At 50.1% G+C, this 14234-nt stretch overlaps 1 protein-coding gene across 4 annotated transcripts in view; it reads right to left on the reverse strand.

The window, feature by feature from the left end:
* The window catches only part of ZNFX1 (zinc finger NFX1-type containing 1), a 37090-nt gene extending 22943 nt beyond the window's left edge, over positions 1–14147 (reverse strand). The window contains exons 1-10 of one of the 4 annotated variants that reach the window (XM_048820219.2): positions 14044–14147; positions 12231–12336; positions 9162–10985; positions 7680–7811; positions 7227–7375; positions 6782–6925; positions 5019–5136; positions 3165–3415; positions 2886–3025; positions 2492–2646 (exon numbers count right to left, since the gene is read on the reverse strand). In XM_048820219.2, the coding sequence (XP_048676176.1) occupies positions 2492–2646; positions 2886–3025; positions 3165–3415; positions 5019–5136; positions 6782–6925; positions 7227–7375; positions 7680–7811; positions 9162–10985; positions 12231–12291 (2974 nt within the window). In that variant the 5' untranslated portion in view covers positions 12292–12336; positions 14044–14147. Of the gene's footprint in view, positions 1–2491; positions 2647–2885; positions 3026–3164; positions 3416–5018; positions 5137–6781; positions 6926–7226; positions 7376–7679; positions 7812–9161; positions 10986–12230; positions 12340–13004; positions 13109–13956 lie in introns of those variants that run through there. The other 3 variants (XM_048820216.2, XM_048820217.2, XM_048820218.2) reach the window with 3 other exon arrangements.
* Between the last annotated feature and the right edge of the window lie 87 nt (positions 14148–14234).

Consider the following 14234-nt stretch of genomic DNA (forward strand, 5'->3'; position numbering starts at 1 on the left):
AGGCGCACCACCGGAGGGGAACACCAGCCGTGGATGTGCAGAGCTACTATCGAAGAACAAAAACGGCGGAGTGCTGTCTGGCAGCAATCCTGCTGCCGCGGACCCCCGGGATCATCTCGTGCACCCCAGTTTGGAGACCACTGCCCTAATTGATCAGCAACGTAACATAACGAAACGATGTTAACCGGGACAACTTTAAGTGAGGAGTTACTGTACCTAAACTACCGCGCATTTTTAGTTCTGTGATCAATTCCTCTTTATCTGTCAAAAGACGACCCATTACAAAATTCCCTCACGTTGGCTGCAACACTGAGTTAGGAAATTATCTATAAAATATTTAGTAATTCCAAAGATATTTTAGTACTGGCAGCATGAAACCTCCAGCATATGTCACTCACTTAGATTGAAGTCCCCCATAATCAAGAGGAGTTTTTTTCCCGTACACTTATGTATAAGGGCTTATACAGCTGATCATCCTGTTCCCTAGTGTGATTTGGTGGTCTACAGCAGACACCAGATAATGGATAAAGCATAAGACGGGGTACTAAGACATTGATGCATATGCATTCAAGATCATTTTCCAAGATGTCAGTGACTCTGAAATAGGTAATGTAATTTGATAGATTGCTACTCCCACTCCCCTTTTTCCTCACTCAGTCCCTCCTAATAAGTTATAACCATTGATTTGAACATTTCAATCACACAAATCATCCCACCAAATATAAACCATGTTGAATTTTTGCTAATAAATGAGCAATTCTAATTCCTTGTTTGTTACTCAGACACCCAGCATTGCTGTATGAGCAATTAAATAAATTGCTCTCTTCACATACTTTGGTTTCTTGATTAATTTTGTTCTCATCATAATTTTGTGCTGAATGAGTGCTCATTTGGCCCTTCTTTTCACCTTTCCCTTTTGTTTAGTTTAACAACACATGCCTGACTACTCTGGCTCCCCTTCTACTGAGATGGAGGCCATTCAAATCCAAACTGTACAGTCCCCTCTCCCCAAAGGTGGACCAATATTCCACAAAACGAAATTTATCTACATTCCACCACTTACCTAGCTAGCAGTTCACTTCCAGCATCTTCAGTCTTCCTTCACTCATGGAACAGGAAGGATCACCAGGATCACTTGGACATTTTTCTCCTTCAGCACCCTTCTGAGTTCCCTGAAGTCATTCATAATCTATGAGATATCCTACAATGCAGTGTCATTAGTACTGACGTGCACCATCACCAGAGGATTCATCCCCATCGACTTTAAAAGCCTATCTAATCGAAAGTGATGTCTGGCGTCTCGGCTCCAGGAAAACGGCACACCATCCTGTCATCATCTGTCCCTTGCAGAACGTTCTATTCATTCTTCTTAGGATGGAATCCCCAGCAAGGCTTGTCTGTCTTCCTTGGACAGTTGAACACCTTTGTCAGCATGCTAGATTTTTCTTGCAAGTTGGGCTGAGCAGCCATCCATGGGTATGTCCCATACACCTCTCTGTTGAATTTGACCAGGTGGAGCTTCAGAGATATTTTCAGCAGTTTCCACACAGAGTTCTGGTATAATTTGGAAACCTCTAGCTTTGTGGAATTCATCCTGGTCATCATCATTCCGATGGTCAAAGCCTGCCTGTCTTTGTCTGCCTCATCGTCTGCATTCCGCGGTTATGAATTGCCAAAGCCTCCTCAGATTCCTTGGTGGCCAGCTCCTTTCTTCACTAAATCTGCATCAGCAATGGAACTTTTCAGTCTCTCTGATGCCGTGTAACGTCTGCACTTGCCCTTCCAATCCAAGAGACCATTCTTCCAACACAGCCACCAACTTCCAGGTCATACACAAAGTTCCTTCTGACTTTGGGCAGGAAAGAAAACATGGCATATCTGGTGCAGGTCACAGCTGTTCCATTGAAGGTCATCACATAATCAAGAGTCGGGCTTTCCTTTTACGTACAGTCCCTCACACTCCCTGGCCAAACGCACTCTGAAGCTCTCCTGTTAGCTGCCTGTTTGTAGCTCACACATTTGTCAAGCAACTGACTTTTATCCTGCTCAGCTCCACCACCTACCAGCAAGAAGCAACGAGTCACTCAGTCTTCGGGGGGGGGGGGGGGGGGGGGGGGGGGGGGGGGGGGGGAGGGAGAGGAGAGGAAGGAGACGACGACTGATCAAAGGTCAAAGCTACATGGCCCTTACCAAGACACCAACAAACAGATCTGTCTGAGCTGCTAATTCAGGGGCCCATGGCCCAGCTACACAACGCAAAGAAAAAACTTACAGATGAGCTCAGTGCATCAGTCACCAAGGCCCACTATCCCCAAGCACAGAGTCCACTGCTTCAACCTCCAAAACTCTCCCGTTAGCTGCCCCGGTTCATGACTCCACACACACATACCCAACCCCCCACCTACTGATTCTGCAGATGGAGTCCACTGGGAGCTGTGTCCCTCCACTGACCTAGGATGCAGTGCTGGTTTGTTCCCCAAATGCCACTCACCTGTAGTCGTCATCCCTACAACCAGGGCCTCCTTGAGAATGCAGAGATCCTCCTGCAGCCTCAGTTCCGCCAACCTCTCTGCTGCCACCTGGTACTGCTGCTCATGCTGCAGGATCTTTCGTCGAATCTCCCCCTGGTACATCTGTAGCCAGCGCCTGGAGAAGGGCATGATCACCAAATGAGAGGAAGGATGGTCCAGTGCTTAAGACGCTAACCTAGGACTCAGACCTAGATTCCAGACTGTGATCTTGGGCAAGCCATTTAGTATTAGTGCCTTACTTCCCCATCTGAAAATAGTGGAGGCCAGATGAGTACTTTACATAAATAGGGGAGCAAGCAAACTGGGGGCAATCTCTGGGCATCGCCTGCCCAACGCATCCAAGAGCACTGTTACCTGTACAGCCTCCAGCGGGAGCTGAGGTCCAGCTGCCACAAGTCCTCGATAGCCCTTGCCTCTGCCTCAGTCATTGCATTCAGTTTACGGAGCTCAGCCCTCATCTTCTGCTTCATTTTTCTCCTCTGAGCTGGTTGCATCTGCAGGAAGAACTCCCATCAAGCAGTTACACTTACAGTTCTCAGCACCAGTATTCCCCCATCACTCCCTCCCTATCCAGATAAAGCAAAAGCAAGAGAGCGAAAAAACAAGCCTCCCAGTCCCAGTGAATGTGTTTACCTCCCACTCCACGGCTTCCTGCTGTGGTTGGGCTGCCCCTTGACCCTGCTTTTCCAGCTTCATGGCCAGCAGCATATTTGCCAGCTCCATGACGGCACCATTCTCATCCTCCCTCCTCTGCTGAGGCCTGGCTGTCTCCTCTTCCTCAATCACTCGGTCTGCCTGAATCAGGTCGGCCTCCTCTGGGATCTCCAGCAGTTGTTCCCCCTCCTCCTCCCCCTCCTGCTCCTCCTCTCCATCCTGCTGGCCACCTAGAAGACAGTAAATCAGCCATACGTGGAGGCATCAGTGACAGCAATGCAGCTAAAGGGAGGAGAGAGGGACAGTGGAGAGGGGCATGCTGGGATTTTAATTAGCCACGGTACTTTTCAAACACTATCATCTCCCCTCCCTTCCCCTTCAATATCATGCACTTTTCAATATCTGCTCGACCACAGCTCCCCCTCACCAGGCACCTCCGGGCTTACATATTCGCACCTCTACCACAGGCCTCATGCATGGTGCGATGGGTTGGGTCACAGAGACCCCCCTTGGGACGATCACCTGGTGTGCCGAGACTACCTCTGAGCCCATTTTCCCTGCCAGCTTGGAACTCCAGAACCCTGTCTTATTGAGCCAGACATGCCAGTCTGCTTCAAGTCAGACCCAAGGTCTGAACCACGTGCCCCAAAGCTGCCGACTTAACTGAAAACAGTTTAAGAAGTGTTCCTGTCTCTAGCACCCCGACACCCAGCTCCCAATGGGATCCAAACCCCAAATAAATCCGTTTTACTCTATATAAAGCTTATACCGGATAAACTCAAATTGTCCGCCCTCTAAAACACAGAGAGAGGCACAGCTGTTTGCTCCCCCAGGTACTAATTACTTACTTTGGGTTCAATAATAAGCAAAAGTGATTTTATTAAGTATAAAAAGTAGGATTTAAGTGGTTCCCAAGTAATAACAGACAGAATAAAGTTACCAAGCAAAATAAAACAAAAACACGCAAGTCTAAGCCTAATGCATTAAGAAACTGAATACAGGTAAATTTCACCCTTAAAATGTTCCAATAAGCTTCTATCACAGACTAGACTCCTTTCTAGTCTGAGCCCAATCCTTTCCCCTGGTACAGTCCTTGTTTCAGCTCAGGTGGTAGCCTGGGGAATTTTCATGACTGCAGCCCCCTTTGTTCTGTTCCACCCCCTTATATAGCTTTGGCACAAGGTGGGAATCTTTTGTCTCTGGGTCCCCACCCCACCTTCTAAATGGAAAAGCACCAGATTAAAGATGGATTCCAGTACCAGGTGACATGGTCACATGTCCCGTGAGACCCCCCAAACCTTCATTCTTCCGGGTCTGCTGCAGTTTCCACGGCATGCATCCGATGAAGTGAGCTGTAGCTCACGAAAGCTCATGCTCAAATAAATTGGTTAGTCTCTAAGGTGCCACAAGTACTCCTTTTCTTTTTGCGAATACAGACTAACACGGCTGCTACTCTGAAATCTTCCTGGTCTGACTCACAGGAAGGCTTGCAAGCAAACAGAGCCATTTACAACCAATTGTCCTAGTTGATGGGAGCCATCAAGATTCCAAACCACCATTAATGGCCCACACTTCGCATAATTACAATAGGACCTCAGTTATATTTCATCTTTCTAGTTTCAGATAGAAGAATGAAACATTTATACAAATAGGATGACCACGCTCAGTAGATTATAAGGTTTGTAATGATACCTTACAAGAGACCTTTTGCATGAAGCATATTCCAGTTACATTATATTCACACTCATTTTTCATAAAGTCATATGGAGTGCAACGGTCACACATGGATATACTCTTGTCTTCACACACCTAAAGGAGGTGTGAGCCTCTTACCTGCATTCTCAGCCACTAGGTTCTCTGCACCATTCTGGGTGAAGGCAGTAACACCAAGGCCCAACCACTCCAGAATCATAGAGTTCCTTGAACCCTTGTAGCAAAACCACTCATCCTCCTAGTGCAATGAGACATAAATCAGCAAGCCTGTTCAGCTCAGAGCAGCAGTTTGAAGCCAAACTATCATACACTCTTCTTCTATATACACATATATATACACACACATACAGGCAGCTTAACTAGGGCCAGACCCAAATCTGTCAGCAAGATTCCTGCTGCACTGAGGCAGCAAGCAAAGGGGAAGTCCGTGGCAGCTTCAGGTACCTTCAGAAATCAGGATTTTTACTGAATTTAATGTAGGACAATTTCCCTTCATTATTGGTGTTTTTATACTGATAATAAAGGGAATATCAGCTTGAAATCTAGGCAGTTTCAAAGAGTGAGCTGAAAGCAGTTTCTGGTCCTACATCAGCCCTATATCTCCCCACCTCTTTACCCTAAGATCACTGCCATTTTTTATGGGTTAGCAGTCATACTCTAATTAAATAACTCCTCTCTTCCCTCTGGCTATATGAGACCCACAGAGGAAACAGACTCCATGGGGAAAATCTGACACTGACTCCATACAGAGTGCTGCCAGCTGCACAGAGGAAAACCAAAGAGAAAGGTTTTTCCCTTTAAATTCTAATCCTGCAAGGAGCTCTGTAACTGGGGCTCTGCATGAGGTCTGCCCACACCCAGCTGCTTGCAGGTCCAGGGCCTCAGAGAATGCAGTGCTCTAGTCACAGGCACAAGCAAAGCATTTTCAGACAAATGGGATTTAAGCTGAAAGGGTCACTTGGAATTCACTTTGCCCCAAACCAGTCTGTTTGCCCAAGACTTCTGCACTGACAAAGAGAAAACACATTGTAGCATCATGAGGGCAGTTGAAGGATTTGGCAGCAGCTAGGGGAACTGCTGAGGATTTTGGTATCTAGGAAGGCAGGAGAGGCATTGAGGTTTTGGCAACAGGGAAAGGGACAAATCTCCTCTTTCCCTAACCCTTGTGAGCATGCTCAGAGAAACTTCTAGTTCACTTCCCCATTGATTCTTGATATTAACCAGCTATTCCACTGCCCCTACCCTGTTTCCTTCACTGCATCTGTTGGAGAGAAGCAGACCACATTCAGCTCTTGCACTTACATGCTCAGCAGAGAAACAGTTAATTCTGACTGTTAAATTGCCATCATTCAGTTTCACAGTTAGCATTCTACTGAGATGAATGGGACTGTTCAGATCTCTCAGAGCTATTGTTCTGGGCTGCCTGCATCAATTATATTCAATTCAAATTGGGAAGGCCTCTCTGCAGCCTCAAGGTAAGGGTAAAGAATACAATTTTTCAGCAGACAATTCTGCAGCCATGGAATACACAGGGCATAAGTAAGGTTAAGATTTTTAGTTAAAGTCACGGGCAACAAACAATAAACCACAGAAGCCCGAGCCCTGCCACCTGGGGCTGAAGTCACAGAGGTCACCTAAAATCACCCGATCTGTGACCAAATTGTAGCCTTATTGATAAGCTTCCAGACTATTCACTGTGGCCTTCTTGCCTTGAACTCCTCAGTCAGTGAAACTAGCACTTCACTGCAAGCAGTGAGGCCTGCTGGGAATGGCTGGGACTTTCCTAGAAGCTAGCACTGAATCTCTGTACCTAAGGATTATGTGCAGAAGAGGTACAGTCAGGCATTAGGGCTACTGGCCTGGAATGACAGGATTCCTCTTACCAGACCATTCATCAGGCTGTCCCAGTGTTGCGTAGTGATGTATCTTTCCAAGTGGCGTTCATGCAGCACTCCATATGCTGTGCACTCTAAGTGCCGTGCTCCTTCACGCAGCTCCTGCTCTGACTGTTTCATCTGGGTGATTATCTGTGCAAAAGGAAAGACGAGTGAGGCTTTCAGGAGTTATTATACTCTGGAAATCCAGGCTCCGAGAAGAAACAGAGAAGAAACAGCAAGAACAGCATAGGGACAAACCAGGACTAAAGAGCGAATGAGAATGGGAGACCCAGCAGATGGGCTTCAGCATGAGAGGGATTAAAGAAGGAGATGGGGAGAAGTGGGCCTGGATAGGTAACAACTGTACAGGTGGATTAGCTGCTGCATCTGTTCCCTGATGTGTAGGCAGCCTTTTTCCCCCCCACAAGATTTTCCAGAATCCCACACATACATTCATGTATGCCCTGCGGAGGTGCGTGGGCAGGCTGCGGCGAAATTCACACTTCTTCCGCAGCTCTCGCAGGGTAAACTGCTTCAGGATCTCGCTGCTGCTTCTCCCTCCAACTCGCACAATCCCACTCTTCTGAGATGTGTAGATTCCTGAGCATGAAAAACATTAGCATGAAAGAGCCACTCTCTGTTCTCTCTGAGGGGTGGGGAAAGCAGGGAGAATCACATCATGGCCACATGCCTCCACTCACATCAGGGAGCCCCTCCTGTAGGGGGGGAATTCCAGTCAGTCCAATCCAATTTGGAGTGTGACCTTCTCACTGCACAGCAGTGGGGATCGGAGTGAATAGCAAACCCATGAATGAGAACATCAGATTCAAAGGAGGGCAGTTCCAGCACAAAGCATAGCTGTTTGAACTTAAACCCCCACCCCACACCACGCAGACCCTCTTACCTTCCAGGAACTGATCCAATGCATGGTTGGTGTAACAGACAACAAGGATGGGAAACTTCTGGAGAGTGCTTTGCCACACCTGCTCGTTGGTCAGGAAAGCCTGAACAATCTTCAAACCCACATAGGTCTTCCCTGCAAGAGAAGCCCAGAATCAGAGATCAGAAATCCAGGCTAGATGTGCGGTCTTGGAATCAGAGGTTTCATCAGATCAGGGTACAGGGTCGGAAACCTGAGTGTTCCATTCCCAGCTCTGGCAAGGTACTGCCTGTGTCACCATAAGCAGGTCAATTAATCTCTCTAGGCCTCAGTTAACCAGCAGTAAAATGGCAGTATGGTCCAGTATATAGGGCACTGGACTGGGAGACAGGTGACCTGGGCTCTATTTCCAGCTCCCCTTCTGACCGGTCATGTGACCTTTAGCAAGTCGCTTCCCCGCCTAGGCTTTGTTGGTCTTATCTATATAGACTGTAAGATATTTGAGGCATGTACTGCCTTTGTGTATACATGAAGTGCCTAGCACAATGCAGCCCTGATCGGAGATGGTATCTCTGGGTGTCAAAGAGAAATAATAAAATAATGCAAGGTTCAGACACTAACAGGTACCATATAAGAACTTAGACAAGATTCTGCTCTCCTCCACGCCTGCCATAATGGAGAGATCTATAATTCCAAGTGCCATTTCCCTACACCAGCTACAATGGAAGGGTCTGTAGTCATCATTGCAATGCAAGGTCAGAGGATTAGGAGCTGACCGCTTGTAACATTTTGCAATTCTGTGGATGGGTGTGACAGACGCAGAGCAGGACTACACCAACTCCACACATGCAGACACCATGGTATCAGTGGGAGCTAAAAGCCTTCTGCCCCAAAGACACAGACCCAGATCTCACAGTGTCATTGTATCCACACCTGAAACCCACCTACATGGTCATATTTAGCTTTGGGACAAATCTTGATATTTGATGTTTTAGTAAATGAAAAAGAGGATAAGGTCTCTCTCACACACAACCTAGACTGCAGTGGAGTTACACGGGCACCAGCAATTGAACTCCAAGCACACAAAACCCATTGAGACCAATGCCTGTTCACCAATGCCTCTGACAGGGGCTGCTCCAACCATGCATGGGTTATGCAGAGCCGAAAGACACTCAGCTCTGTGCCTCCCCGCACACAGCATGGTCCAGAAGGCAGAGATTCAGGGTCAGCTTCTCCTTTCTAAACAGGCCAAGCACCTGTCCTCCTATGAAAAGGATCTCTATTCATTGCATGGACCTGTTAGGACTCTCTCATTCTCTGTATACAAAGCCCAGGAACAGCATCCGAGTCCAGCCTGTACGTGAAGTTGGGGTGCTCAAAAGAAGTTATTCTTTAGAATTTTCCTCTACTTTTAGTGCTTTTCCAACTGGGCTGGTTCAAGGGATGTTTAGCGGAATTTATTAACTGGTGCCCAACAGTGCAGTTCTAAGTAACAGCATATCTTACCAGTCCCAGGAGGTCCCTGGATAATGGCCAGCTCCTTGGTGAGTGCTAACTGCAGGGCTTGCATCTGGGACACATCTAACTTCAAGGCTTCCATTGAAGGCCACTGGTTGGGGTCTAGAACATTCACCCTCTGTCTTCTCAAGCCACCCAGGAAACCCTCCTTTCCAACTGCAGAAGGCTCCTCTGTCAGGGGTGCAAGGTTGTAGGTGGTGCCCGTTGCCAGGTATGCTGGCTCCTTCACCAATACATCACACTCCACAATGTATTTCTGAAATGGGACATCTTCTTCCTGGATCTCCTGCAGCCCTTCCAGCACATGTCGGTAGGCTTCAAAGTAAGCAGTTGTCTCCACCATGAGAAAGGAGTCAGAAGGCTGGACCTCTGCCAGCAGCGCCTGGCTGTGCTCATTAAAGCACAGCTGCACGATTCCCTGGGACAGGTCTGCATTGTCACGGTTCGACACAGTGGCGAAAAGGAATGTTTCAAAGTTGTCTTTAGACATGCAAACCAGAGACCCATACAGCAAACGCTTGGAATTCTGCCATCGCACAAACTTTAGGGGCTTTGTGTCAAACTGGACCTTGTAGACTATGCCAGATGAGGAGCAGAGGGGGGTGATGATCCGGGTGTCAAAGTAGATTCTGATGTCATCAAACTTCCTTTTCCTCAAACCTTTGTCCTCAAAGCTCTGCAAAAGCTCCAAGATGCCTTCCCTTAATGGCCTGACAAAGTCCTCTCTCAGGAGCCGGAAATGCGTGTCCAGGTAAACGCTGGTGCTATCATACCTCCCAGAGACAATATTGGGACGAAGAAAGGGCTTTTTATCCCGATGCACCTCATTGTATGTGGGGTAGATGGTCATTGTGCGATAGGTTTCTTCCTGACCATCAGCCTGAGGTTGCACTAGGGTGTAGTTGTCAGCTCTCAGGGTGCCCTCACGCCTCTTCTCCTGCAGATGCTGAATAAGGGTCTGGACTTTTTCCAGGTTCTTCTCAATCTGTTCTGTAATGTCCACACCAGATGCTCTCAAGGCATTTATAGATGCTGGCAGGACAGACATCAACATGGAGATTTTCTGCACAGAACTGGCTGGGAAAATGCTCACCAGGTCCTGAAGGAGGGAGATGATGTTGCTTATATGCTCAGGGAACTGATGTCGTACAGCAGGAATGGCCTCAGTCATCATGTCTGCAACATACTGTGGCAGGCAGATCTTGAGGAAGTTTGATTCCTTTACCATCCCCAGGAGCTGCTGGACACTTTGGCGGTCCATTCTGGAGCTGCATGCCCTCCTAAGAACCTGGCAGATGAGCTGGAGGAAGCTGGGTTTCATGGATGTTTGAGACAGAAGCTCCTTGAGCCCTGAACTGGAGGCAAGTGTGATGACCACTTCAGAGGGGTCTTTCTGAAGGAGACTTTCCAGAAATTTGTAGCCAATCCTCCTGACTTGCTGAGGCTGTTCATTGGGCTCCTGGCACTGGGCACCACCTGGAACAGGATTCTGATAGAAACGAGGATTTTCACAAGGGTGGATTCTTCTGCCCCTGCCACCATCTTGGTTTTCATTTCTTCTTCTTCTGGCCTCATTTTCCTGCTCATTCCACTGTCCTCTGGGTCCATCGTTGGCCTGTCCACCCTGGTTTCTCCTTCCCTGATTGGGATACTGTCCTGCACCACGGTATCTTCCTTCCCTCTGCCCAGGGGGAAGAGGGCTATCGTTAACCCTGGGGTTTCCTCCAGGTTGGGCTGCTCCTCTCCGAGGATAGCCTGGGGCATTAATTGCTCGGTTTCTGCCTCTTTGTGGCAAGCCAGCATCTTGACATTCTACAGGACCCAAAGAGAAAAGATATTTAGAGAGAATGCCTCCTTAGAGAGGCTGCTTCCTGACACTATGTTCCTTGGGATAACCCCCACTCCCCATGACACCACACTTGCCAGCAGCAGCATGTTTCAGACGTTTCACATCACATTATAGAACTAATATTTTATTTACACCATGACCCTCAGTATGTTTTCTGCTGCATGATGAGTAAGAGTACGATTCGCTCATGGATTCCATGACTTTCTGGGACCTCCAGGACTTCCACAGTAGCAGGGCTGGAGCAGCTGTCAGCCCCGGAGTTGCCAGAGCAGCAGTGCCAGGGCTGAAGCAGCAGGGTGTGGGGTTGGGATTGGGTCAGCCCCTACCACTGGGGCAGCTACTGCAGTCAGCCCCAGGGCTGGCTACCCAAGCAGCTGTCCAGCCGGCCCTCAGGGCCACTGGAGCAGCAGTGGCCACCAGCCCTGAGAGGGGAGAAGCAACCCCCAATGGCCCCCCTCATCCCTGCAGCCCTCCCACTGTAAGTCCCCATCCGTCCCCCCACTCCGATATTTTTAGTAAAAGTTAAGGAGAGGTCACGGGTTTACATGAATTTTTGTTTCTTGCCAGCGACCTGTCCCTGACTTTTATGAAAAATACCCGTGACAGAATCTTACCCTTAGCAACGAGCAGGCACGGAGGAAAATGCCCAACCTAAAGTTTAGGATTGCGGTTAAACTATCAAACTATCAGCCAGAAAGTAAAATCACTCCCTTTCCACATGCTGAAAAGCTGAACAGCACGGAGCCCAAGATGAAGTCCTCTTTACAGATTGGGTTTTGCCAGCAGTTAATTGGCTGGTTTAATAGCCCATGAGAAAGCAGCAGTTGGGTCAGAACTTTAGGGGAGAGAATTTGGCAATGGACGGACAAATTAGGTGCCAGATACTATGGTAACAATAGTCAAATAAGCATGTAGATAAACAGACAGTTTCCAAGGCATAGGACTCATCCCTATCTGCCTCTATTTGGCATTAGTCAAATGAAACCAATAAAACTCACTGAAACAAAAATCTAAAAAGGTGCTTCTGTAAATATGTACCAACCAATCCCTACTCTGAGACCACAGTGATGGGTGTGGTAGAAGATCTTAGAGAGATGGTGGTGTGTCCGGCACTGGGAATGGGTGACAGGGAGAGAAGTGGGTTTCAATTTATTTCAGTTTCAATCTCAGTTGTTCCTCTAGCTCCATTCATCAAGCAGGCAACTCACCTCTCCAGTTAACATTGTGCTGCCTTGGGTAGGGTTCCTGTCCAGGTCTCCTGCCATCCATTCCTCTAGAGAGTCACTCAAGTCCTCTTCTGCCTGGTTCTTTGTGCTGCTGCAGGAAGAGAGACAAAGCCAAACAATCTTTTAAAGAGGACCAAGCCAACCCAGCCCAGCATCCACAAAACCAGGAGCATCCTGGACACCTCTGTGGGGGACAGTGTTAACTCCACAAGGTATGTTACTATACAGGGCACCAATTACACCTGATGTTGCCAATTCAAGGATAGTTATACTGTCTTAGCTTATAAATTAACACTTCACATACTAGGCACACTTCACCATCTGCACCTCTTCCCCTAAACATGAATCTGTCACTGTCCCAAATCCAGTTTCCTTCCACTGAGCATTGGAACACCCCCGTCTGATGGCCTCATGCTCCCTGTCCTCCCATGAGGACACCTCTGAGCCAAATCCTCCCTGTCCCACCCTGCTCTCTCAAAGCAGCCTGCCTACACCATGGTGGTCCCTGTCCTAAGAGATAGGAGACATAAGTGTCAATCAGGCCAGCCCAGCACAAGCAACCCTCAAAGAAGCGTCCCTATGGAACTACACCCCTTTCCCTTAACTGCCTCTCATTCCCATCGCCAGGGTCTTCAAGTGTCCCAGGAATCACAAACCCTGTTTTCCAAGGCTTGGTCTAGTTAAGACAAATACCAAGTCCTTACCCACCACCCTACTGCTACTGGTCGGTTTCTGTATCACTGAAAAACAGCTCACCAGTTTGTCACTTCTCTCTAGTCAGTTTCAGTTTCTGGTTCCCCACTAGCCCAGCCCAGCCCAAGGGGGGCTGCCCAAGAGCTCCTGTAGCTGGAGGGCGTTTCCAGGACACCCTGCACCAAACACAAACCCACTGCACCATTTTTTGCTCAAAATTCACAAATGCAAAGTTCGGCAGTGTCATTTCCCAGCTTCTTAGAGCCTGACCTCCATCCCCTCCAGCCCCCAACCTGACTTCCGCCCCCCCCCCCTTTCTGGCCTGCCCCCCCTCCAGCCCCGGGCCTGAACTCTGGCCCCCCCTTCAATCCCCCGGCCTACCTCCCCCCCTTTCCAGTCCCCAGCCTAACCTCCAGCCCCCCCCTTTCCAGCCTGCCCCCCCTCCAGCCCCCGGCCTGACCTCCAGCCCCCCCCCTCAAGCCCCCGGGGCCTACCTCCCCCCCTTTCCAGTCCCCAGCCTAACCTCCAGCCGCCCCCTTTCCGGCCTGACCTCCAGCCCCCGGCCTGACCTCCGCCCCCCCCCCTCCAGCCCCCGGCCTGACCTCCGCCCCCCCCTTTCCAGTCCCCAGGCCTACCTCCCCCCCTTTCCAGTCCCCAGCCTAACCTCCAGCCCCCCACTTTCCAGCCTGCCCCCCCTCCAGCCCCCGGCCTGACCTCCGGCCCCCCCCCTCCAGCCCCCGGGCCTACCTCCCCCCCTTTCCAGTCCCCGGCCTGACCTCCAGCCCCCCCCTTTCCGGCCTGACCTCCAGCCCCCCCCCCTCCAGCCCCCGGGCCTACCTCCCCCCCTTTCCAGTCCCCAGCCTAACCTCCAGCCCCCCCCTTTCCGGCCTGCCCCCGCCTCCAGCCTGACCCCCCGGCACGAACGGCGCCCTACCACCATGGGGGGCTTTTCCTCAGCACCGCTGACTGCCCCCACCCGTTACCCGGCCACCCTCCGCGCTGGGCCGAGCCTTGCCTAGGCCCGGAAGCTCGCAGAGACCCAGCCTGGCCCGAGCCAAGAGCCGCCCCGGGCCGGGAGAGGGAGAGCGGGGACGCGCCTCACCAGCCAGACCCCGCGGCTCGCTCCCAGCCCGCGGCGCCGCCCGGACCCCGACGGGGAAGCAGCGTCCCCCCGCCGGCGCTTTCAGTTTCCTTTCCGGGGCGGGGGGGGGGGTGACTCCGCCGGGGGGCGGGGCGTATCGGGGAGCCCGTGGCCCCGCCCAGCGGGCCTCCGCGCATGCGCCGCGCGCGACC

This window comes from Caretta caretta, chromosome 13, assembly GCF_965140235.1.
Source record: "Caretta caretta isolate rCarCar2 chromosome 13, rCarCar1.hap1, whole genome shotgun sequence".
In the NCBI taxonomy this organism is placed as follows: Eukaryota; Metazoa; Chordata; order Testudines; family Cheloniidae; genus Caretta; species Caretta caretta.